The 27,241-nt window shown below is 39.4% G+C and overlaps 3 protein-coding genes across 11 annotated transcripts in view; 1 reads left to right on the top strand and 2 right to left on the bottom strand.

The window, feature by feature from the left end:
- LOC109420033 (uncharacterized) overlaps positions 1-27,241 on the bottom strand; it is a 265,784-nt gene that overhangs the window by 202,468 nt on the left and 36,075 nt on the right. The window lies entirely within an intron of this gene.
- The window catches only part of LOC109409562 (fizzy-related protein homolog), a 99,301-nt gene that overhangs the window by 58,868 nt on the left and 13,192 nt on the right, over positions 1-27,241 (bottom strand). For 2 of the 7 annotated variants that reach the window (XM_019683007.3, XM_029876275.2), the window contains exon 2: positions 20,183-20,707. In XM_019683007.3, coding sequence (XP_019538552.1) covers positions 20,183-20,298 — 116 coding nt within the window. In that variant the 5' untranslated portion in view covers positions 20,299-20,707. Of the gene's footprint in view, positions 1-20,182; positions 20,799-20,823; positions 20,942-27,241 lie in introns of those variants that run through there. The other 5 variants (XM_019683009.3, XM_029876262.2, XM_029876268.2 and 2 more) reach the window with 5 other exon arrangements.
- On the top strand, positions 24,664-27,234 carry LOC134290328 (uncharacterized). The gene has a single exon (XM_062857442.1). It carries the CDS (start codon positions 24,664-24,666, stop codon positions 27,232-27,234), a length of 2,571 nt encoding a protein of 856 aa, XP_062713426.1.

Genomic DNA, 27,241 nt, shown 5'->3' with positions numbered 1-27,241 from the left:
ACTTAACTTTTGCAAAAGAAAATAAAAAATGAATAACTCTTTTAAAGAAAAACTAGAAAGGACGAGCAAATTCCTTTTAATTCTACTACTGTGCTTATCTTCGGACAGATAGGCCTATTTCGTCTGTGACTTACAGACTTCTTCAGTGTCAAGTGCTCGACTGAAGAAAACCTCGCATTCGTTGTGGTATTTATACTAGGAGTGTATGTGTAGGTACGTGTGTAGGTAAAAGTGTAGGTATAAAAATGTAGGTACAAAATTGTAGGTACATATTTGTAAAAAAAAAAAAAAAAAAAAAAAAAAAAAAAAAAAAAAAAAAAAAAAAAAAAAAAAAAAAAAAAAAAAAAAAAAAAAAAAAAGGGGGGGGTGTATCTGCCTGTTAGAAAACAGGGTGTCAATAAGATACCTAAAGCTAGGAAAATTCCTACCGATTTGGTAGGTAGTCAATTGGTGTTTGTTGTGTTATTTTTTTTTTTTTCTTGCCGATTTGGTAGGTAGTCAATTTGTGTTTTGTGTATTGTGTAATGTTTTGTGTGTGTTAGGTAAAAATTTAAACAGCCACGTGTACCCATTGCCCTGATCCTTGTTAAGTAGTTTTTTATTGTTTTGTTTGTAAATTTCTAAACTTTCTGCAACATCAAGTTTCCATGGGTTTGTAATGTGTCGTAAGAGTTTAATATTTGAAGTATTCATAAAATGTCCTTCATTGAAAATATGTTCAGCAACTTTAGATTTAAAATGATGAATGAGTCCCTTGTCTGTGTCTTTGTGTGCTTTTGATACTTCCGTTATGTGTTCTTTGAATCGTGTGTTGAGTGTGCGTTTTGTTTGTCCTATGTATATTTTGTCACAGTGATTACATGTTACTTTGTAAATACCAGATTTTGTTAAGTTGTCCAACGGGTCTTTCGTAGATCCTAAGAGAGTTTGAAGTTGGTTAGTTTTGCTTGTGAAAACTAATTCAAAGCCAAACTTTCTGAGAATTGGTCGGAGTTTTTTGGTGTCATTGTTGTAGTTCACAGTTATCCGTTTAAGTGTAGGTTCTGTCCGTGTCAGTGTAGTCAAAGAACGTCTGTATTGTTGTTGTGTCTTTTTGTTGATGATCTGTTGTATTGTTTGTTTTGTGTAACCGTTCAACTGTGCTGTTTCGAAAATGTAATTAAGTTCTTTCGTTTTTCCTGTTTCACTAAGTGGAAGTGTCTGCATTCGGTGTATCATGTGATTGAAGGATGCAATTTTGTGTTGATGTGAGTGATTTGATGAATTTGGAATAGTGCGTTGAGTGTGTGTCGGTTTTCTGTAAATTTCGAAGGAAAGTGTTGATTCTTGTTTTACGATGAGTATGTCCAAAAATGGTAGTTGGTTGTTCTGTTCAATTTCACAAGTGAATTCGATGTTTTTGTGTGCATTATTGATATTGTTCAAGATTACAGGTAAAAGATGTTTCTTAACAATGCTAAACACGTCGTCAACGTATCTCCACCAGACTTCAGGAAGCTGTTTGTTGTTTTCTAAGCGTTTTTCCAAATTTGCCATAAAAATTTCACTTAAAAATGGAGAAAGTGGATTGCCCATGGGGGCACCATTAAGTTGTTTGTAGGTTTCATTTCTGAACGAAAAATAATTTTCTTCCATACAAAGTTTGGTTAATTTGATGTATGTACGAACTTTCTTAATCCAATCTGAATTTGAATCTTCATATTGGTTCAGAAGCCAATCTTCTAGTAGGTTAATGGCCTCTTTAACTGGAATGCTTGGAAATAGTGATTTAACGTCGAATGAAACTAAAATTTCATCGTCGTTAACGGATAAATTCTGTACTAGTTCTGTGAATTGTTCGGAATTCTTGACAGATCTACTGTGAAATTTTTTAGGCATGTTTTGGAATTCTTGTACTAAATATTTGGCAATTTTGTGTGTAGGTGAACCAATGGCTGAAACAATCTCACGCATTTCATTTCCAGGTTTATGAACTTTGGGAAGTCCTTTTATTCTTGGCAATGAAGGGTTAGATTCTTTCAGGCTTTTAATGACGCTTCCTAAAACTGGTGTAGACTCTTTGAGAGTTTTGTCAACACGTCTTACTAATCCTGGAAGAGGATCAGTACGTTGTTTTCGGTAAGGTCCATTTTGAATCTTGTTATTCATTATTTCATCATAGTCCTCTTTGTTCATGATTACTGTTTTGTTTCCTTTGTCAGCTTTCAGATAGAAAACTGGTTTCTGGTTAAGTTCTTTGATTATTCGTTGTTCTTTCAGGTGTTCTTTGTTCAATTTGTTTTGTTGTGTGTTTTGAATAGTGTTAGCTGTTTGTGTTCTGATTTCTTGAATCTGTGGTGTCTGTAAATTGTTCGTGTTGATAGCTGTTTCAATGTCGATTATGGTTTGTGTTGAATCTGGTTTAGAGTGTACTGCGTAGTTAAGACCTTTGTTGAGAAGGGTCAACTGTTCTTCCGTAAACTGTTCGGAAGAGCGATTGACCACTAACCCAGTTAGTTCTTGTGTTGTGTTTTGTGGTTGTGTAGAAGAACATGTAAACTACCAAACTACATGTACCACAACGAATGCGAGGTTTTCTTCAGTCGAGCACTTGACACTGAAGAAGTCTGTAAGTCACAGACGAAATAGGCCTATCTGTCCGAAGATAAGCACAGTAGTAGAATTAAAAGGAATTTGCTCGTCCTTTCTAGTTTTTCTTTAAAAGAGTTATTCATTTTTTATTTTCTTTTGCAAAAGTTAAGTATTAGTGAAGTGTTTTTAAATTAAACTAGAGTCTGAAGTAACAAGTTCTACTAAAAGCTCTAAAGTAATAGTAAAGTGAAGATGGCAACCAAGCCAAAGTCAGAGCCGAATAAGTTCATCGAGTTGAAGAAGACCATCGCAGGATTACACAAGGATATCGCGTTTCTCAAGAAGTGTATAGAGTACAGGCTTACTCCCGTAAGTCACAAGGTAAAAGTTAAAACAGCCACAAACCCCAACATAGTAAAGACACTTGAACAAACACTCATCAAAGAAAGCATCAAAAAACTACACAGCAAGATCAACATGAAAACTTTGGAATGTTATTCTCTCCATTTAAAGTTAGCGAAAGATTATCCTGAATCTTTCCCTAATTTTCTAACAAAAGTAAAAGTTGCAGAATTTTGTGAATCAGAAAGAAAAAGGAAATTACTAGATAAAAAACTTAAAGCATTAAAGATGCAAAATCCGAAGTTTACATGTTCTTCTACACAACCACAAAACACAACACAAGAACTAACTGGGTTAGTGGTCAATCGCTCTTCCGAACAGTTTACGGAAGAACAGTTGACCCTTCTCAACAAAGGTCTTAACTACGCAGTACACTCTAAACCAGATTCAACACAAACCATAATCGACATTGAAACAGCTATCAACACGAACAATTTACAGACACCACAGATTCAAGAAATCAGAACACAAACAGCTAACACTATTCAAAACACACAACAAAACAAATTGAACAAAGAACACCTGAAAGAACAACGAATAATCAAAGAACTTAACCAGAAACCAGTTTTCTATCTGAAAGCTGACAAAGGAAACAAAACAGTAATCATGAACAAAGAGGACTATGATGAAATAATGAATAACAAGATTCAAAATGGACCTTACCGAAAACAACGTACTGATCCTCTTCCAGGATTAGTAAGACGTGTTGACAAAACTCTCAAAGAGTCTACACCAGTTTTAGGAAGCGTCATTAAAAGCCTGAAAGAATCTAACCCTTCATTGCCAAGAATAAAAGGACTTCCCAAAGTTCATAAACCTGGAAATGAAATGCGTGAGATTGTTTCAGCCATTGGTTCACCTACACACAAAATTGCCAAATATTTAGTACAAGAATTCCAAAACATGCCTAAAAAATTTCACAGTAGATCTGTCAAGAATTCCGAACAATTCACAGAACTAGTACAGAATTTATCCGTTAACGACGATGAAATTTTAGTTTCATTCGACGTTAAATCACTATTTCCAAGCATTCCAGTTAAAGAGGCCATTAACCTACTAGAAGATTGGCTTCTGAACCAATATGAAGATTCAAATTCAGATTGGATTAAGAAAGTTCGTACATACATCAAATTAACCAAACTTTGTATGGAAGAAAATTATTTTTCGTTCAGAAATGAAACCTACAAACAACTTAATGGTGCCCCCATGGGCAATCCACTTTCTCCATTTTTAAGTGAAATTTTTATGGCAAATTTGGAAAAACGCTTAGAAAACAACAAACAGCTTCCTGAAGTCTGGTGGAGATACGTTGACGACGTGTTTAGCATTGTTAAGAAACATCTTTTACCTGTAATCTTGAACAATATCAATAATGCACACAAAAACATCGAATTCACTTGTGAAATTGAACAGAACAACCAACTACCATTTTTGGACATACTCATCGTAAAACAAGAATCAACACTTTCCTTCGAAATTTACAGAAAACCGACACACACTCAACGCACTATTCCAAATTCATCAAATCACTCACATCAACACAAAATTGCATCCTTCAATCACATGATACACCGAATGCAGACACTTCCACTTAGTGAAACAGGAAAAACGAAAGAACTTAATTACATTTTCGAAACAGCACAGTTGAACGGTTACACAAAACAAACAATACAACAGATCATCAACAAAAAGACACAACAACAATACAGACGTTCTTTGACTACACTGACACGGACAGAACCTACACTTAAACGGATAACTGTGAACTACAACAATGACACCAAAAAACTCCGACCAATTCTCAGAAAGTTTGGCTTTGAATTAGTTTTCACAAGCAAAACTAACCAACTTCAAACTCTCTTAGGATCTACGAAAGACCCGTTGGACAACTTAACAAAATCTGGTATTTACAAAGTAACATGTAATCACTGTGACAAAATATACATAGGACAAACAAAACGCACACTCAACACACGATTCAAAGAACACATAACGGAAGTATCAAAAGCACACAAAGACACAGACAAGGGACTCATTCATCATTTTAAATCTAAAGTTGCTGAACATATTTTCAATGAAGGACATTTTATGAATACTTCAAATATTAAACTCTTACGACACATTACAAACCCATGGAAACTTGATGTTGCAGAAAGTTTAGAAATTTACAAACAAAACAATAAAAAACTACTTAACAAGGATCAGGGCAATGGGTACACGTGGCTGTTTAAATTTTTACCTAACACACACAAAACATTACACAATACACAAAACACAAATTGACTACCTACCAAATCGGCAGGAAAAAATAACACAACAAACACCAATTGACTACCTACCAAATCGGTAGGAATTTTCCTAGCTTTAGGTATCTTATTGACACCCTGTTTTCTAACAGGCAGATACACCCCCTTTTTTTTTTTTTTTTTTTTTTTTTTTTTTTTTTTTTTTTTTTTTTTTTTTTTTTTTTTTTTTTTTTACAAATATGTACCTACAATTTTTGTACCTACATTTTTATACCTACACTTTTACCTACACACGTACCTACACATACACTCCTAGTATAAATACCACAACGAATGCGAGGTTTTCTTCAGTCGAGCACTTGACACTGAAGAAGTCTGTAAGTCACAGACGAAATAGGCCTATCTGTCCGAAGATAAGCACAGTAGTAGAATTAAAAGGAATTTGCTCGTCCTTTCTAGTTTTTCTTTAAAAGAGTTATTCATTTTTTATTTTCTTTTGCAAAAGTTAAGTATTAGTGAAGTGTTTTTAAATTAAACTAGAGTCTGAAGTAACAAGTTCTACTAAAAGCTCTAAAGTAATAGTAAAGAGAACAATAGATGTTTTACTCGGATTAACCGAAAGGCCATATTGGCGACACCAACCCTCAACTACCTGAAGGGCGTTTTGCATCAGGTCGAAAAGGGTGCTGATGCACATACCAACTAACAATGTTAGGTAGTCGTCGGCAAAACCATAAGTAGGAAAACCGCTATTATTGAGTTGCCTCAATAGCGTATCTGCTACGAGATTCCACAAAAGCGGTGATAGGACTCCCCCTTGGGTGCATCCACAAACACTCAATTTCCTAATCCCTGCTAGACGCAATGTCGAGAAGAGACGTCGGTTTTTGAGCATTTGGTGAATCCAATTGGAAATCATTGGAGATATACCATGACTCCGTGCGGCTTCCAATATGGCATCGAAAGGCACGTTGTCAAAGGCACCCTCGATATCTAAGAAAACACCCGAACAAGATTGCTTTTGAGCGAATGCTTTCTCGATATCGTAAACAACCTTGTGTAAAAGAGTCACAGTGGACTTACCAGATTGGTAGGCATGTTGGTTCACATGAAGAGGCACGTTGGCAAGTGAACATCACGGATGTGATGATCCACAATGCGTTCTAAGCATTTCAGAAGAAAAGAGGTCAAACTGATAGGTCTGAAACTCTTTGCTTTCGGCATAAACTTTACAGTAATATCCCGCCAAGATTTGGGAATATATCCTGTAGCAAAACTGCAAACAATTTTTTTTCAAAACATGTTTGAAATAATCAACTGATCAAATCCCTTCTGAACATAGGTGCCAACTTAGGCAAGCATGGTTTTACCCCCCAATATTTGAAGATTTTTCGATTTTCCCACACAAAAAAACGAAAAACCAGGCTTTGCGAACCACCCCCCCCCCTAAAAATTTGACCAAGTTGGCGCGTTTGCTTCTGAAGCAAAATAGGCTAAATCTTATCTACCCCAGGAGATTTCAAAAGAAGCAAAACTATTTAGAACCCACTCATTCGACCCAATCTTCCACTCAGAGAATCATAACTAAGACATCAGGTTCATCCGAAGATGTAATATCCACATATCCGGGGAAGTGTGCGCTGAATAAGCATTCCAGAACTTCCTCATCAGAGGATGTGAAATCGCCATTTGGCAGAAGAAATTCGTTCACCTGAAAATCTTAGATTTCGCAAGGATTTTGTTTATTCGACAGACTTTACTCAAACTGGAAACATTTGTAAAAAGGTTTTTTTCATCAGCAGACCGGAGAGCTTTCTTGTAGGCCTTGAGAGCCGACCCGGAAGCCTCCGAGCCAGCCGAAGATCGTATGTTCCAACTCTTTCTTCATTGTTTCCCGAGCTTCGCCAGATCAGATTTCCACCAAGGTATTCCTCTTGTAGTCTTCTCAGACCACATAGGGCAAGCCTCTTCAAAAGCTTTGAAGATGAAAGTCGTTGTAGTATGAACGGCACCATCTAACTCACTTGGAGTGTCAATAGATGATGAGTACCTATCCATGGAATTTGGTCGCAACCAAATCAGCAAAGAGATCCCAGTTGGTTGACCGGGGATTCCTGAAACGCAAAGTTTGCGAAGTAACATTTAAGTGTTCAAAAAGATGTAGCCTATGGTCAGAAGTTATTATTGATGATCAACTCCATACGGACTCGAATAGCCTTCTGTGAGATAGAATACATAGAAAACAACATGGTGCAGATATGCTTAGCAGGGCAGTAGAGTACTAATTAATTCATTCCATGAATCCGACGAAAAAGATCTAAATACTTTTCAACTCATATCATTTTTCGAAAGTGAAAATTAAGCCAAAACATTAGCAACAATTCGTAACTGAATTCAGAAGCAGACAGCATGCTCGAGCGATACAAAATATACGACTTCCTTAGCCCAACTTACAATCGCACACTTGTACAAACAATAAATTTTGCCTTCTTTAGTATACGCACTACATTAAGCTCGTTTCACTCTCTTAGCAGCCCCATAGCTTCCAACAAATCCAGTAGGGTTTTTGAAGGGTGAAATATCATCTAACGAGTGTGTTAATGACCAAGTTTAGTGCTTATCAGATCAGCAATCTAAAGATTCTACGCGTTTAATTTTCTTATTTCCCCCTAGCGTTCAAGGGGGGACGTTGTTCAACCGTAAACGCGAAACGATAATCATAAACTATTTATTCCACTGGTATGGCACACGTGAAACAATTAACGGAAAGTCAATTAGATCGTCGCAGTAATACAATCTTGAAAAGGGTACATATTTTCAAGCAAAACTGAAAGCTCACACTGTTACCATGACTATGACTAAGTTTCACGATATATTTAATAAAGTAACGCAAACGTAATGTTTTGGAACCTGTTTGGTTGTTGGAACAAGTTTGCGATAAAGTTCATTATTGAATTCGAATTAATTCGTAATTGATGAGGCAGTTTTCGTACACATAACATATTGCAATATTTTAGCCGAGCTAGCAACGCAGCGCTAGCATATTTGATGTTTACCTACATGGTGCCATGCCAGCCAGCAGGAATTGTTGGAGGAAATACATGGAACGTGGAAGATTCGTTTGCTTTGTATGCTTTTAAGTAAACGGTACCTTTTACCATTCTCCTATCGTATCACGGCTGCAGTTAATTTAATACAAGACAATAATGGAAAATTAAAAGAGATAAGATAGTTGAACGAGTGTTGCATAACGAGATACAAACGAGAAGTATGATTTTATCGTTATAGAAACTATCGCCGGAATATCGTTTTCAATTGTTTTATTGTTTAAGTTGCAAAGCCTAGTCATTATGGCTCTGAAAATTCAGGAATGTCAAAAAAAGAAAATTAAAGAAAACTATTCGATCACAAGTGTTGCAAAACGGTGACTTGATAAGGAGAGCGTCCAACATAGTTCTGGTCCTCACAAGTTTCTGTCTCATGCTTCCACGGGTCAATCGATGATAAAGACCGCCAGCTAAGAGTTGTGTGCTTATGTGGTTGTGCAGCCTGTTGTCCTTCTGGCTTCAGCTAGATTGCGCAGGTACGCCCCGAGCGTCACCTCACCAAAGAGGTGCGGTTTATTCAGCGTCTGTTCTAGCATCCAACGGCTGAGTATGATGTGCTCCTCCACCGGGAGCTATACATACCTATTAAGGTGGCAGCCCCACCACGGTGGATAGAGGACCATAGGCCAACAACCTACTATTTCCGAAACCCAAAACACGTTATAGAAACCGAAAATGAAAGATTACGAACTGATTCAACAGCATCTAAGGCATGCCGTGTGAAGCTTGATGCCTCGGCTTTTCGGGCCCATAGGAAGTTGATCACCAATATTAACTTCTTTTCTCGATCAGCCTAGGGGTGCGTCCATAAACTACGTAGACTCTTAGGGGGGGGGGGGGCGGTCTGGTCAAAGTCTATGCTTCACATAAATTTCGAAATTTTTGTATGGATCAAAGTCTACGAGGGGGGAGGGAGGGGATCTGAGATGGCCAAAAATGAGTCTACGTAGTTTATGGACAGCGCCTAGATAGCTGTGTAGTGTCGGTAGCGGTTAGTTCAACTGTCTAAGAATAGCACTACGGACCACCTGTTCCAGTGGTAGGAGTCCACTAATCAGGTGACTCCTAATTCAAGCGACTTAATGCTTACCGTGGCTAGGAATGAATGGTTGGGGAGTCTTATAAAAACATAATCGCAAACGGAGCACAGTATTTTGCCCTTACTGCGCTAACCGGAGCCATAGCGCGGTTCACCTATAGTATACCTAGTTTTGGTAGTGGCTACGGTTAGGATAGCTCAGATCAATCTTCAACACAAAAGAACAGCAACGATAAAATCTTTGCAGACTTATGCAAAATGGTACAGCACAAGTGGCGTTGTCCAAGAACCTTACTTTCGTAAGGAGAATTTCTATCTATAAAACCTTGTGAATCCCACTTTCAGAAAAAATTGAAATGGAAAACTCGCGTACCACGCCTCGAGCATGTGTGCTTGTCAACAACGCAATCGTTGCTACACTCATCTCTGAGCTAACCACCAGAGATGCATGTGCTATCATAATCGATGTATCTGTTGGAAACCTCAACAGGAAATACGTTTATTGTTCGGTTTATTTACCGCATGATGAACCATCCACCAACGGATGTTTTCAAGCAAGTCATCTCATACTGCACTTCAAAAGGCCTTCCGCTAATTAGGTTTTTAAATATTGTAAAATGTATTGTTTTTTTTTTATTTTAAACGAAAGAGCACTTTTTTCTGAGCCACTATGATTTTTTTCAGATTTTTAGAACTTTATTTTGGTACCTAGAATCAATTTCAAAGAGATTTTTTGAAATCACCTTTTGACAGCTGGGTAACTGCTTGACAGCTGCGCCCAGTACAAAATGCGACGAGGGGTGATTCGACAAATCGCTCCCATACTAATTTCAAATTGATTTTTGAACAGGTTCCCGGGCACCGAAAATCATGAAAATTAGGATTTCGGCTCAGTTTGCAATGCAGATTCAGAATATACAATTATCTCAACACCGTTTAAGAATCCAATTCTCGGATACTTATTAAAAACGACGTATCAACATAGGATTTGCGTGTATTATACGTCGTTTTGAAAAAGTATCCGAGAATTGTTGGAAGTGATGCTAATGCTCACCATATGATCTGGGGCAGCTCAGACATCAATTTGAGAGGCTCCAGTTTGATAGAATACTTAAGTAGTACAGATCTTGGATTTTAACATTGGCAACCGCCCAACCTTCATGGTATCTGCTAGAGAGGAAGTGTTAGACATAATGCTTTGCTCTAGCAGAATTAGTCAAGAGCTGACTGGCATGTGTCAGATGAAGAATCTTTATCGCTACATCTTTTTTGAACAAGTGAATTTTACTTCGCAAACCTTGAATTTCAGGAACCCCCGGTCAACCAACTGGGATGGGATCTCTTTACCGATTTGGTTGCAGCCAAATTTCATGGATACTCACCATCCATTGGCACTCCAAGTGATTTAGATGATGCCGTTGATACTACAACGGCCTTCATCATGGAAGCTTTTGAAGAAGCTTGCACTCTGCGGTCTGTGAAGACCACAAAAGGAACCCCTTGGTGGAACTCTGATCTGGCGAAGCTCAGGAAATAATGTAGAAAGAGTTGGAACAGACGACGTTCGACTGGCTCGGAGACTTTCAGGTCGGCTCGCAAGGCCTACCAGAAAGCTCTTCGGTCTGCTGAACGATCCGGCTGGAAAAACCTTTGTACAAATGTTTCCAATTTGAGTAAAGCCAGTCGGTAGAACAAAATCCTTGCAAAATTTAAGGATTTTCTAGTGAACGAACTTCGTTTGCCAATTTGCGATTTCACTTCCTCTGATGAGGATGTTTTGGAATGTTTATTCAGTACACACTTCCCCGGATGTGTGGATATTACATTTTCTGATGAACCTGATGTCTTTTCTTGTAGTTATGACTTTCTGGCTGCGGCTCGGAGTATCAGAACTTTAGAATCGATTGAATGGGCACCAAATAGCTTTGCTCCTTTCAAATCTCCTGGGGCAGATGGGATTTATCCTATTTTGCTTCAGAAGGGATTTGATTATTTCAAACATGTTTGGAAAAAAAACTACTTCCTTGCAGTTTTGCTACAGGGCATATTCCCAAGTCCTGGCGGGATATTACTGTAAAGTTTACTCCAAAGTGGGCCGTGCGTTGTATGAAGAAGCAAAGAGTATCTATCAGATCTATCAGTTTGACCTCTTTTCTTCTGAAATGCTTAGAACGCATTGTCGATCATCACATCCGTGATGTTCATCTAGCCAATGTGCCTCTTCATGTGAACCAACATGCTTACCAATCTGGAGAGTCTACTGTGACTCTTTTACACAAGGTTGTTTACGATATCAAGAAGGCATTCGCTCAAAAGCAACCCTGCTTGGATGTTTTCTTAGATATCGAGACTGACTTTGACAACGTGCCTTTCGATGCCGTATTGGAAACTGCACGGGGTCATGGTATATCCCCAATGATTTCCAATTGGATTCACCAAATGCTCAACAACCGACATCTCTTCTCGACATTACGACGATTAGGAAATTGGGTGTTTGTGTATGTCCCCAAAGGGGGAGTCAGAAGCACTTTCTTGCACTTATCACCTATCGGTACTCGGTTTACTAGAGGAAACTCCTGTGAACTGCAGTTCAACATACACTCCCGTTCAAAAGTTTGGGGTCACCCCCTCAAAAACATGTCATTTTTTTAGGCCCATATCTCCGCCAATTTGCGTCTGATTTCAAAACCCTAGGTTTCATTCAAAAGATAATAAGTCAAAGAAACTTTGAACATGATTTAAAAGAAACTTTTTCAAAAAAATTTGTATGTAAACTTAACTCAAAGTTGCCAAATTTTCTAAAAAATGAATATAAACTTACGGCAGTGTCGCTGGAAGTTGGGTCGACCAAATTTTAAGATGAGAGCGGTAATATGACCCATTTTCTATTAGCTTTCAACTGCTTTTTACAGAACTTAGCTAAAAAATCTAGAAAAAAAGTTATTAAGTAAATTAATCCTTGATGTCATCGACCAAAAGTTTGGGGTCACCCCTCAATATGATGTATCGGCCAAAAGTTTGGAGTCACTATCGTAAAACATGGAAAAATGATTTGTTGATATCTTTGTTATCTTTCATTCAATTTTAATTCTTCTTGGCTTATTTGAAACAAAATGAATGATGCTTACTGCATAAACATTGAACCACACATATTTGTTGAAATTTACATACTAAAACTTAACGTAAAGTTGCCTCATTTTTTGAAGCGTGGTAAAATGTGCTAACTTTACATAACATTTTTATATACAAAAATCGTTAAATACGTTAAGTTGAAGACATCAAATGTAAATTTAGTTAATTATCTTTGAAATGAGCCAAAAATAATTAAAATTGAACTATAGATGACGAAGATATCACCAAATCACTTTTCCATGTTTTACGAAAGTGACCCCAAACTTTTGGCCGATACATCATATTGAGGGGTGACCCCAAACTTTTGGTCGATGACATCAAGGATTAATTTACTTAATAACTTTTTTTCTAGATTTTTTAGCTAAGTTCTATAAAAAGCAGTTGAAAGCTAATAGAAAATGGGTTATAATAAAGCTCCCATCTTAAAGTTTGGTCAACCCAACTTCCAGCGACACTGCCGTAAGTTTATATTCATTTTTTAGAAAATTTGGCAACTTTGGGTTAAGTTTACATACAAAATTTTTTGAAAAAGTTTCTTTTAAATCATATTCAAAGTTTCTTTGACTTATTATCTTTCGAATGAAACCTAGGGTTTTGAAATCGGGCGCAAATTGGCGGAGATATGGGCCTAAAAAAATGACATGTTTTTGAGGGGGTGACCCCAAACTTTTGAACGGGAGTGTACACCTCGTTGTTTCCACTTTTTGTGAATTGGGACAAAGTTGTCCTTGCTCCAAGTGATCAAACAATTGCTCTTTCGTGAATGAAACGCGACCATGCCTAGGTAAGTCTACCCCAGGAATGGTAGACTACCGGCGTACTGTCTCAAGCGATTGCGAACTCGTAGTGTGATGCGTACAGAATCGTGACGGCTAAGAGAAGAAGTGTAAAGGCGCCTACAGTGTAGTGTCCAGAGATGTTGGGGAGGATCATCGAGGGGCTCTTTCCGCGTCATGATCCTAGTCCTTGGCCCCCATTCGTAGGACCGCTGGAGACTGGGGTTGGCGATGAGAGTAGGGTCACCGATGAGGAATTTACGGGGATTACGAAATCCCTTGGCTTTAATAAGGTCCCAAATTCGGAGAGTTCCGAACCTGGCCTTAAATGTAGCTATTGCAGAGGCTTTCGGGATGATCAGGGCTGTCTGGACGAGGGAGTTTTCCCAGAGATTTGGAAGCGGCAAAGCCTGGTACTTTAACTTTTGCCAAAAACGGGGAAACCATCCGGAGACACGATTGCATAGAAACCAAAATGCTTGATTGACACGGTGGGAACGCGCTCGAGATCATGAGGATTACTATTGAGGCACACCGAGGGTGTAAATGATATTTCGCGTAACCAATTCGGTTTCCGGAACCTTGTCGGTTACAAAGACCACCGAGATAGCGCTCCAGCGAAAGTGGAAGGAGGTTCAATAATGTGTAGTAGTGACTCTGGAACGCGTTCAATAACGCCAGTTAGGTGGCTATTGCCGGTGCGTTCCTGCATCTAGGGATATCCTAGTACGATTCTATAACATTCCCCAGAAAACCATTCCCCAGAAAACCAATCCCCAGAATTCCATTCCCCAGAAAACCATTTCCCAGAAACCCATTCCCCAGAATGTACCATTCCCCAGAAATCCATTCCCCAGAATGTACCATTTCCCAGAATTCCATTCCCCAGAATGTACCATTCCCCAGAAAGAAAATAAAACTATTGTTTTATTTCTGAATGGTTTATCTTCTTCTTCTTTATGGTTCTACGTCCGCACTGGGACTTGGCCTGCCTCTCTTCAACTTAGTGTTCTTTGAGCACTTCCACAGTTATTAATTGAAGGGCTTTCTTTGCCTGCCATTGCATGAATTTGTATATTGTGAGGCAAGTACAATGATACTCTATGCCCAGGGAGTCGAGAAAATTTTCCCGACCGGAACGGGAATCGAACCCGCCGTCTCCGGATTGGCGATCCATAGCCTTAACCACTAAGCTAACTGGAGACCCTGAATGGTTTAGGGTAAAAACACTAGACTTCGCCCCCCTAAAATTCTGCTCTAATCTTCGCCACTTCATACATAAAAAATGGAATTTGTATGAAGGGGGCGAAGACTAGAGCAGTGGCGAAGTCTAGTGCTTTTACCCTATATTAATCGCTAAAAATCAAATATTTAATCGTAAGAAATCACCGAAAGAAACATCCTGCCAAAAATTCTCAAAAACTTTGGAAATAAGCATGATTTGCCTTTACAATTTAGGTTATTGGTATAATTATTGGCTTCGCAACTGCTTACTTTTTCAACATACATTTTTCCTTCTTTTCTGCATAGGTTGTTCTTTCGAATTGCACTTTTCAGTAAATTATCGACATCAAAATTTCTTACATTTTCTACGTAGTTTTTCCTTCTTTTCTGCATAGGCTGTTCTTTCGAGTTACACTATTCAGGTAATTATCGGCACCACAAGCACAGGTATATAGAAATTTGAAAAAAATATTAAATAAATATTTTAGCAATTTTAACACCGGTGGAGGCTGTAATGCCCATAATTTCCTGAAAAGTGCAACTCGAAAGAACAGCCTATGCAAAAGAAGGGACAATTGTTGATGAACATATAAGCAGTTGTAATGCCAACAATTCTTATAACGACTCAACCATTTTTTTAACGAAGAAGGAAACGTAACACTCTGATAATGGGGCACGTTCGGTGTAGTACTAGATTTGTAGTAATGAGCTGAATTTTAGTATGGTGAGAAGGTCAATTCTCCGTTTCTGCAATGAAATGGTGCATAATGCGTGGGTATTATGATTCCTTGCCTAATTTGATGCTGTTTGAGCAAAACTTTGAATAACTATATTGTTTATGTTGCAAGAAATGGAGAAAACAACAACAACGTTGCTCAAAGTTTTGCTCAAACAGCATCAAATTAGGCAAGGAATCATAATACCCACGCATTTTGCACCATTTCATTGCAGAAACGGAGAATTGACCTTCTCACCATACTAAAATTCAGCTCATTACTACAAATCTATTACTTCACCGATCTGTCCTATTGCCATCGTACTTCGATTTAACGGTTTATTTGAGGGTTGACCAACTGCCAATCCGCGGCGCTCGCATCGTTTTTGTTCGAGTTTGACACTACTGCCACCTAGTTGATGGTTGGGTAAATTCAGTCTTTTTAGAATTAAGCGAATCTGTTTCCGAGCTAAAATTTGAATCGAAAAATGTTCGAAGTGTTACGTCTGTTTGTCTGTGGTGACATTGTTTTCCTTTCGGCATTCAAAAACCCAACACTGTTCCTTTTTTTAAACAAGCTTTTTTTTTTTTAAATTTAGGCAATTGGTACAATTATAGGAATTATAACTGCTTTCATTTTCAACATAGATGTTTCCTTCTTTGCTGCATAGGCTGTTCTTTCGAATTGCACTTTTCAGGAAATTATCGGCATCACAACTGCTTACTTTTTCAACATAGATTTTCCCTTCTTTTCTACATGGGCTGTTCTTTCGAGTTGCAATGTTTAGGTAATTATCGGCACCACAAGCACAGGTGTTTAGAAATTTGAAAAAAAAATATATAATAAATATAATATCAATTTAACACCGGTGGTTGCAGTAATGCCCATAATTTCCTGAAAAGTGCAATTTAAAAGAACAGCCTATGCAGAAAAGAAGAGAGAATCTATGTTGAAAATGTAAGCAGTTATAATTCCAAAAAAAATACTAATTGCCTTCATTCTAAGAAAAACATTGTTTTAAAAGAAGGAACATTGTTGGGTTTTTGAAAGCCAAAAGAAAAACAATGATACCTTTTTTCTTCTTCATTAAAAATATTTAGAATTGCTGGCATTAAAACTGCTTATACCTATGATCACTTTTTCAATATATTCCATAGTATTGGAATAATGATAAAAGCCCTTCTCATACCGCATGAATGAAGGGCCTTTGAAGCGAATAATTAGGAACATCCATTGGGATGGATTCCTTCAACCATTTGCGTAGAAAAACGTGGTCAGTTGAGTCTTTCCGAGTAACTCAAAGTTTTCGACAGAAAAATCTTTTTAATATAAACCGACCATAAACTGGTCCATTAGCATCTTGTACACTGAACAACATCAAAAGAAAATGCATTTTCTCTGTAAATTTTGCACATCACTTTTAAAACTTCATTCATCGTGAAACAAGTGCTGCACAATTTTCACAAATCTGTCAAAAACAAAACATTTTATAGCAACGCAACTGGAATGGACAGTTTGTGAACTTTCAAGATAGGTTTAAAGATCAACATGTACACAGTTGCATGGTAATTAAACGTTTGAACCATTGTAGAATATTTCCATGGATATATCGTATAAGAAATAGATGTTTGCGCGTAATACGGCCGTTACAAATATTTATTTTACTTTTTGTCCCACCACTCTTTGGCTGGTCGAGGGGGGGGGGGGATAAAAATAATAAAGCATTTAATCTGAAAAATATTTAAAACGCATCGGATTTGTTAAAGAATTTTCACCAAACCTCGACATTTTGATAAATATTTTTTCATCTGCCCCCTCAAAATGCAAAAACCAGCGAAAATTTTTTGAAGGGGGGGGGGGGGGGTGAGACAAAAAGTCAAAATATAATTTGTGTCAGCCTAACACTATAATGTTAAAATCCTTGCCTATAACTTCAACATTGTACTGTTTGTGTATCGAATTAAACTTTTTAGACGAGTATATTAAGCTTTTCTGGGGAATGGTACATTCTGGGGAATGGATTTCTGGGGAATGGTGCATTCTGGGTAATGGATTTCTGGGGAATGGATTTCTGGGAAATGGTACATTCTGGGGAATGGTACATTCTGGGAAATGGTTTTCTGGGGAATGGAATTCTGGGGATTGGTATTCTGGGGAATGGTTTTCTGGGGAATGTTATAGAATCCCTAGTACCTGTACAAGCTTCTCGGATGTTTCTTCCAGAATCGCGTACTAGTGCACAACACGAGGTAGGTCGGAAGAGCTTTCACAAAACTTCAGGAGTCCTGCATGGTTCTATCCTGGCCCCGTGTTATGCAATGTCATGTACAACGAGATGTTGAGGATCATGCTCAAGGATGGGATCATTCATTTGCAATAATTTGCATTCACTTGATGTTAACTCGCTTCAGAAACATCGCAGCAAAACACAATGTGTGGAACACTTTTTCATTTGTGTTTTACCTGAAACTTTGTAGAAGAACACATTAGCGTAGAATCAATAGATAAGTCAACAGAAGGACACAAACGCAACTCTCCACGGCGTGAATTTAATTTACATTCACCGCGTGGAGAGTTACCTTCACAGCTCGCTCACGACTTTGGTATGCGTGTGCGACCCTAATGATATTCGGTAAATTTTCAGATAAAACTACAAGGTTAAATTCATCCTTTACACTGTTTTTCGATAGCATGCTTCTGAACTGAGATAATAGCAAGTGAATGTAACTCTTTGCAAATGAATGATCCCATCCCTGGTCAAGCTCCCAGTGGGAATGGCAATCGGATTGCAATCTAGTTGGTACATACAAGTCTAAGTACCTACCTATGATTTTTGTGGTAGAAATACTAGTTGTCATTAGTCCTGCAGCGTAGACAAGCCTTGCTACAAGCTTTGTAATTGTCAGCATCTTAATATTCTTCCTTTGAAGAATTTAAAAGATGGATCCCTGAAGGATCATAGGAGTAATTTTTCAGTAATTCATAGAGGAGTTTTTGGAGTAATCCTAACAGGAATTCCTGAAGGATTTACAGAAGAATTCTTTAAAGGAAGAATAACAGGAAACATCAGTTGAAAGAAGGTGGGGCTGGCTCACCGACACTTCCGGTCCGCTTTAGTGCTTTATGCATCATTGTGGCCAGGTGTTGCTCTAGTTTTTCCAACTGTATTGTAAAGCATGAGCGGTGATCCTTGGCATTCTTGTGTGAATTAGGGTAGGTACTCGAAATGTTGATCGATCACCGATTATTGCTGGCAGATGCAGTGGAAAGTTTGTCTTAATACGTATCAATCGTCTCTGACAAACGAGAAAAACTGACCTCACTGATTACCTGTCTCTGAGCCAAATTTGGTATGGAGTCTTCAGTCTCCGATTATTCACTTCATGTTTGATGGAGGCTTTTAATCCAATGGGTTAAATAGCCGCTATCCGAATGAAGAGAGTAATGTTCCGCGTAATATATCACAAATCGAAAGAGGTACGGTACATTACGTGGAGCGGATATACTGAATTGGGTACCAGACCAAGTCCCTGCTGGGTGGCGCTAAATAGGTGAGCCATAGACAATAGAATCGTCAATGTCGTAGGGCATAGTATGTGACTATTGTCGAAACAACACTATTTTTGGTCATTGTCCAACCAAAATCGTAAGCGGCGTCCACTTACACTAAGCGCATAACTATGTTAGGGTCAAGATTAGGATGAAATCATTGGTAAAATATAATAACACTTTTTAGTTTGTGTAGTTAGTTGAACTAGTGTTAACTTTTTATTGGAACATTTTCTGTAGGTTTATTCTGGATTACAATGCATTAGCTGCCCTTTAACTGAATTATTTTATAACAGTAAACAACATTATTCCTTCTTGATAAAAGATGTATGGACATAGAATTGCCGAACTATACATCTGATCAGATATTTTTCCGGTATCACATTTGGGGTAGAGAGTTAAACACTTACGGATAATAGTTTTTCAATGTCAGACAAACATCACATAAACACAGCTACCAATGTACCAAACTTTCTCTACTGTCTTCTCATTTTGCCGCTTCCTATCCTCAATTGAACTTATCTGACACTAGTTAGGACTGTCTGTGGGAGATCCGGGTTTCTAATTCTGTGTAGGACTTGTTAAAATGGGATGCCTGATATGTAGTGCGGACAAATGGGCTGGAAGTACTGAGCAATCACAATTACTGTCGTACTAATCATATTAAATGCATGCTTTTCTACTTACATCCCGAACGTCGCCAACCGGCAAAGAGGACATGACGAAGAAAACGCGAGATGGCCCTAACAAAAACTAGAAAGGAGATGAAAATTGTCACCGATGCAACGATAAGGAAACAAAATAGATGAGAAATTATCGACCAAATCATAATCTATGAACATATCGCTAATGTTCTTTATCATTCTTCCTTTTTCTCGTTTCAGCAACAAAATCGAAACCTCTCTACTATCTCTTCATTTTCTGCCTCTTCCCATCCTATTCCCATATCTTCCTATATCCTCTACCCCATCTATTTAATGTATCTGACACTTGTTGGGACTGGTAACGCCAGCGCCTGCCTGTGGAAGATCCCGGTGTGCTAATTCGGTGTAGGACATGTTAACGGGGGAGGCTTAGTAGGTCCACATCTGCCTACAAGCAGATGGGCTGACAGTTGTCGGCCTGGGTGTGGACTGAGCAATTACAATTACAATTACAATAACAGGAAACATCAGTTGAAAGAAATATAAGTTATCAAATGCCTGACTAAAACACATTCTATCCTGATTCACAAAATCGGATCAGAGAATTGATAAAATTTAAATTAGACTAAATCGGGTTACCTCTGTAGTTACCCGGCAAAGAAAATGATTTAACAATAATATTCAATAATCTACGGAATATTCGAGTTTTTAGGTAGTGTTCTATAAGAAACCCCAAATGTAACTTTTAATTTATTATAGAAAAATGTTTTACTCACCGGCACGGTATGAAGCGGTCCAAGGACGACGACGATTCGCCACTGTTGTTGAAGAGACTCCGCGCTACTGGGCTGCAGTGCTTCAGAATCCGTTTCTCATAGTCTGGGCTGAACATTGTATAGGTACACACACACACTCGTGGTGGAGTTTTGCAACTTTTCACTGGGATATTCTTCGCTTGATGCTTTATCACACTTATTATTTACCACAAATTCCACCCACCGCAGAACTGAGTCAACCGCACTGATCACTGACCACGGTCTGCCCAAATTTGATATCGCTGCTTTTCGGTTCTGCTGGACGTTTCACTGCTCTGATGTCAGATTTCAGCTGCTGGACAGAGTTTTGCGTGTGGGAGAATGAGGAACACTGCTTCGCTTCAGCTACAAACTTCAAGGCAGGACGTATTTCACTGGATCACTCTGTGGAAACCATTAGTGGTGGTGGGTGGTGGCTGCTCCGGTCTAATTTAGTGTAATCCACTTTCTTCGCAGTTCTCTTCTCTTCGCCTTGAGCTTTGCTTGCTTTAGGATGAACGAAACACTCTGATTAATAGTGAAACAGAACTAAGAACTGATCATCCACTAAATATAGTAATAAGAATAAAATCCCCTGCCGCACTGGGTTTGACTAAACTGACACCGGACGAGTCCAACCAACCAACCGCTGCTGACGAGTTTCGGTTCTGAAGTGAGGTATCTTCTCAACTACTTAGGGAGCGAGCGTTTTGTTTTGGTCTCTTACTGCGAAATAATGTGCGCAACTACAGTAATAAACCTGCAGTCGGGTCGGTCTGCGGCTTCAAACCAACACTATCGAAAACAAAACGGTGAAGCGCAGCACTGACTGACAGCTGTGCATTGACTGTGCGATGATAATGATTATGATCGATTCAAACTTCCAGGCCCGCCCACCCTTCGCCCACTTTTCATTGTTGATCGAGGGAATCGACGAAGCCAACACAAAATAAGCCCAAATGTGAATGGTCCCGAGAATAAAAATTTTATTATTTTTATTATTTTATTATATTTTATTATATTATTTTATTATTATTTTTAAAATGCATAGAGTTAATAACAAAAAGTTGGCGAAATAATAATAAATGTAATAAGCTGAAAAATTGACCAGTCACTATTAAAAATATTGAATTTGATAGTGACTAAAATGTGACTTTGCTTAAAACAATCCAGTACCAACTACATCTTGCTATAGAAACAAGAAGAATAATGATTTAATCATAAGTTTGGATACTTTTCAAAAACTAAACTGAAATATGTATACTTAAAAACTTAGTAAAAAAATCAACTTTTTTTCCTATAGGTTTGTCAGAGTTTTTATGCCTTTATCTATGTTCTCCCAGTTTTCCATTCAGAGGTTTTTTTACATATTTGTTCCCAACAATGTTCCTTCCGAAATTCTTTGGTTTTCACGGGGATTCTGCTGCAGTTCCGGGGATTTCTTTCAGAGGTTTTCCCGACATCTTTCCAAAGTTTCTCGCTGAATTCCTCTCGGAGATTCTTTCAAAATGTATCTAAAGCTTCTTCAGGAATTTCTCTTGTTGGTTTTCCGCGATAGCTTTGCAACAGTTTTTTTTTTTGTACTAAGGGCACTCGTACCCTATTCCTTAATTCCATAAGAAATGTCAGCTATAGCTCCTACAAAATTCTCAGAAGGCACTCCGGAAACTAATGAGAAAGTCCAGGGAGACATTCTAGGAATAACAACGGAAGGAATTTTCTGATAGAAATCCCGGGAGAAACTGCGACAGAAATCTCTGGTGACACTTCAAGAAAATCCCACAAAAACCATAAGGAAATATCGCAGCTGTAAGTCCTGTGGAAGTCCAGGGAGAAACTAGAAGAAAGCTCACGGAAATTTTTTGAAGAAATTACAGGGAAAATGTCGGAGTAATCCCGCAGAAAATAATGATGATGATGATGATAAAAGTGCACCCACCATCAGCGCAAGTATGACCTATGGCTGCAGAATCATTCCTATCTACCTGGTGGTTTGTTGTAGCAGGGTGAGTTAAAATCGCTGAATTTCTTCCGACGTCAACAACTAGTTGCTATCTCAGGGCAAAAGTCTGGCTACTCCACGAACTTAAGTCCGCTCATCAGTTCATTTAACCCCTTTAGGCTACCCTCTATGTGCGTAAATCAGGTATGTAATAGGATTATGAAAATTGAAAAATATTAAAATGCAGAAGCAATAGAAGGGTAAATTAGAAAGATCTTTATTGGTGTCTCTAGATAGTTCTTATCCAGAAACTCATCAATATTGAAAGTTGTTTGGAATAATCTCACCAATTTTTTTCAGAGTTGGAATCCGGGGCAAGTGAGACCTACAGCTATATTTTTTTTAATTTTCATTTTCAAGGCAAACATTCTTCATGGAAAACATAGGTATCACACAGACGTATACTTTGAATTCAAAAATTGTTATTGTTCTCACCATAAAGAGACCATATATGTTATTGTTGTTCATATGTAATTTTCAATTCACTAAGTGAGATTAGCGTACCCCACTACATTCGTCGTTTTAAAATAGAATAACTAATAAAGTAAACCTTTTTCGGTTTTAGGATTATATTTGGAGTGCTTGCAAATTATTTTAAGCGAAAAAGTCATAATTTATTTTCATATGTTACCTTTAGATAACGGCTCTCACTTGCCCCAGTGCATTTCAGCATCTGGGGCAAGTGAGACCTATGAGAGTAAACAAACACATTTTCATAGTTTGGTCTCGCTTTCTTCAGCCTAAGTCGAAATTTACACAAAAGTGAAGTAAAAATCGGCGCCTTTAGTAATCAATTGTTTAATTATACTTAATTACTTTTATTCTGATGATATAGCTGATTCTTGGATAGAATCTTTTTTTTTGAAACCATCTATTTTTTATATTTGCGTCTAAGCAAATTCATTTTTATTTTCGTTTTTCGCTGCATAATGAGGTTTTCTGAGTGTTAGGGAGCCAACCATTAAGTATGAAAAAATTGGAAAACGACTTATGCAAAGTTCACGATTAAAAAAAAAATTAATGAAAAATTATGCAAGGGAAAACATAACAAGCTTGAACAACTTGAACAGCTTGAAAAATCTTTTGGCTAGGTTCATCAACTACGTAATATGAAAATCAAGTTTGGAAATCTTTCGGTATTAAACTTTATGGCGCTTTTTGTATAAACAAAAATCAATTTGTTTTGCACGAGCTGCTAGAGTTAAATCATTTTTTTTCACAGTGGTTCGTCATTATATGTGTTACGTAATTTATGCACGATACCACAAAACTCTTCTAACAGAAATCGCTAAACATAGTTGTTACGTACAGTATTAATCAGTTGTAGATAGGCCGATATTAGACTCATCGATCGAACCGAATCAGATTGAGCAGAGCATGAGTACCGCAGAAACAGCTTCTCTGCTGCGCACCGCAGACCGATAGCAGTGTAGGTCGTGCAGGTAGTCCCCGATCCTCGGCTTTTGAGTGCCACCGATCGCGCTGTTGATCAGCAAGCAGATGTAGATTTATTAGTCTTCTCCCGTACGTCGGTCGCGCCGGCAATAGTAAAATATACAGTCCACAGTCGAAGTTTATTCCGCGTTTTCGTTTAATGAATAAACCCCCAGTAGTGCAAAGGTCGAGTTTAAACCAAGTCCGAAATTACACTATTCCGCGAGTGAACCGTGGGGTTACTATCCGGCCAGTGAAGAGAGTTTAGTTTTATACGTAACATTTTCTGGTCCTTCGAGCCGGATAGGGCCAATCCGCGGGACCACGTTTTTGTGTATAGTGCGGCGTGGCTTGGGTGCATTGTACGGCACAATCGTTGTCCGTCGTTTTCATTGTGCTCGATCGATGAACTTTCGATCGGAGCCAAAATCCGCGCGCGTGTGCAAGTGATGCTGCCGACTTGGGGCAGCGACGAAAAAGTTATTTTGAGTGTTGAATCCCCTGCTTGGTAATTGGATTCCCCCTGTGCTGCTGGGAGCTGAATTTCCTATGGAGGCCCGATTATCTTCGAGTAGCTGAGACCGCCGTCGATCCGTTGGCTGTTTTATTGGATTCCTGGATGCTGTTCGCCGTCGTTCTGTTCCCCCCTGGAGCAGTTTCATCCCGCACCGAGGAGTCAGATAAGTAGCCAGTGTGTGTGAATGTGTGGTTGAGGTGGCTTTGGATAGCGTGGTCTACATGTGACGCAATCCAGCCGATAGCGCTTTGTTCTGCTGCATTTAACAAGCGCTCTGTAACCGTACTATGGTGCGAGTTTGGACAAATTTGATTATTCTTGTGGAGGATGTTTTTTGAGTTCTCCGGTTGAAAATTTGATTTTGGCATATTTGCGATTTGCCGTTTGGATAATTCCCACAATTAGTGGTTGATAATTGAGCTTTCTGTCTGTTCTGTCAATCCGTTCCGCTTGAGGTCTCGGTATCGGTTTTCTGTTCTAGTGAAGTGTGATAGTGGTGAATCATCAACGATGACGAAGTCCAGTTTAAGGCAGTTGGTGAAGGAAGAACACCAATTGCAGTCAGCGTTGGAGAATGTGCAAGAGTTTGTGGATAATTACAACGAAGTTCGTGATCAAGATATGGTTGAATTACGTTTAGTGAAGCTAGATGACATTTTCGATCGATTCTGTGCAGTTAGAGTGAAGATTGATGTGCTTCTAGACGAAACCGGTGAAGATTACGAAAGTGCTGGTGATGAAGAAGGTGCTGGTAGCGTGAAGTCCATTCCTCCCCGCACAGACAGTGCCCGTACCTACAAGGATTTCGAGAATTCGTACTTTCGACTGAAATCAGCACTGCTTGCAAAACGACCCAGAACCCATCTAGGAGTTGTGGAGCGTCAACCTGCGGTCGTAGGTGTTCAGCCATCACGATTGAAGTACCCTGAGCTGAAGTTACCGTCGTTTTCCGGAAAACTGCAGGATTGGATCAATTTTCGAGATAATTTCCGATCGCTGATACACGACAACGCTGAGCTGAGTCCCATCGACAAGTTTAATTACTTGCGAGCTTCGTTGAGAGACGATGCACTTCTGCAGATCAACCAAGTTCAAGTGAGCGCTGCATCGTACCCAATTGCATGGGGAATCCTCGAAGCGAAGTATGAGAATCATAAGCTGATAGCTCATGAGCATCTGAAAGCGCTGTTTGCAGTTCCGTCAATGAAATCGGAGTCTTTCGAAGCCCTGAACATTGTTCTGACGACGTTCAAGGTCAACCTACAGCAGTTGGAGAAGCTTGGAGAACACACCAACAATTGGAGCACTCTTCTGGCGTTCATGCTATCGCAGAAGCTAGATACCGCTACGCTCCGCCAATGGGAGACTCATCATGGGTCCAAGGAAATCCCGCGATATGACGCCTTGCTAGACTTCCTGGATAAGCATTGCGCGATTCTGCAGTCTACTTCGACACGGAGTGGATTCGAGCAAAAACGTCCGTTCAAGAGCTCAGCTGTTCACACTCTAGTGCCATCCGCTACCGGCAGTTGTCAAATCTGCAACGGTGGACAGCATAGCGTTGAGCAGTGTCGTCGCTTCAGCAAGATGCGAGTGGTGGACAGAAAACTGGCGATTCGAAGACTTGGACTCTGTCTGAATTGCCTATCGCCCGGACACTTCGTGGCAGATTGTTCCAGACGTACGTGTTCCAAGTGCGGTCAACGTCATCATTACTTGCTGCATCTGTATTCTCCACCCACTTCTACCCCTCATAATCCGACTCCGAATACCCCGAACAGGCCTCAAGCCGCGAACGCGAACACAAGAGCTCAAACACAGTCTCGTCCTCAGTCTCAAGGACATCAATCGCAATCGAATTCTCAAGGCCAATCCCGGATGAATAATATTCAAACAAATCCACAAACACCTCCCGTCCAAAACACTCCTCCGCCACATACACGACAGTCACCTCCCACAAATACACCGACTACTTCTCACCACACTGCTACTTCACTCAACACTCGAAGTCAGCGAACTACTACACTTCTGTCAACCGCGCTCGTGAAGCTCGCCGATCGCTTCGGAAACACAGTCATTGCTCGTGCGTTGCTAGATAACGGTTCGCAGATATGTATGTTCACGGAGAACCTGTCTCAGCGGTTAAACTTCAAGCGGTTCCATGAAAATCTACCGGTGAATGGTGTTGGTGGTGCTTCGTCGGTGTCCAAACAGTCAGTGTTGACGAGAATTCTGTCACGTTGCTCGTCGTTCGAAACTGAGGAAGTGAAATTCTACGTGCTGCCTCGGATAACGTTGAATCTGCCGCAGCAAAGCTTCGATATCAGTACTTGGAAGCTGCCGTCCGACATCTGTTTCGCTGATCCAGGCTTCCATGAGTCCAGTGCCGTAGATGCAATCCTTGGCGTGTCTGTTTTCTACGATTTGCTGATGGGAGAGCAGAAAAGGCTCTCGGAATCTGGTCCGATATTGTGCAACACAAAACTCGGATGGATAGTGGCCGGAGAGATTCCAGAAACTCCTGTCACAACCCTCAGTGCAGTCACCGCTTCAGTTTCCACGGAAGAGATCCACGAGCAGCTAGCCCGCTTTTGGGAACTGGAATCCTGTAGAACGAAGAGCTGTCTTTCCATCGAGGAGTCTACGTGTGAGTCGATCTTCGAGCAGACAACGACGAGAGATCCTGATGGCAAGTTTAGGGTAGTGCTACCGAAAAAGGATTACGTGTTGAAGCAGTTAGGCGAATCTAAAGCGATTGCTACCAAGCGGTTCATGGGACTAGAACGTCGCCTGAACGCGAACCCGGAAATGAAGGCTCTGTACACAGAATTCATCCACGAGTACCTGCTAATGGGCCATATGCGAGAAGTCCGTGACGACGAGGAAGAGCCGAAACACAGTTACTATTTGCCGCATCATGCAGTCCTGAAACCTGACAGCACCACGACGAAGCTCAGAGTAGTCTTCGATGCGTCGTGTGCCACAGAAACTGGAGTTTCCCTGAACGATACCCTGATGGTGGGACCGGTGGTACAGAGCGACCTCTTGTCCATTCTGATTCGCTTCCGACTCCAACAGTAAGCGATTG

This window comes from Aedes albopictus, chromosome 3, assembly GCF_035046485.1.
Source record: "Aedes albopictus strain Foshan chromosome 3, AalbF5, whole genome shotgun sequence".
NCBI lineage: Eukaryota > Metazoa > Arthropoda > Insecta > Diptera > Culicidae > Aedes > Aedes albopictus.
Note: the sequence above shows the minus strand (reverse complement) of the source record. Positions and strands in the feature narration are given on the sequence as shown.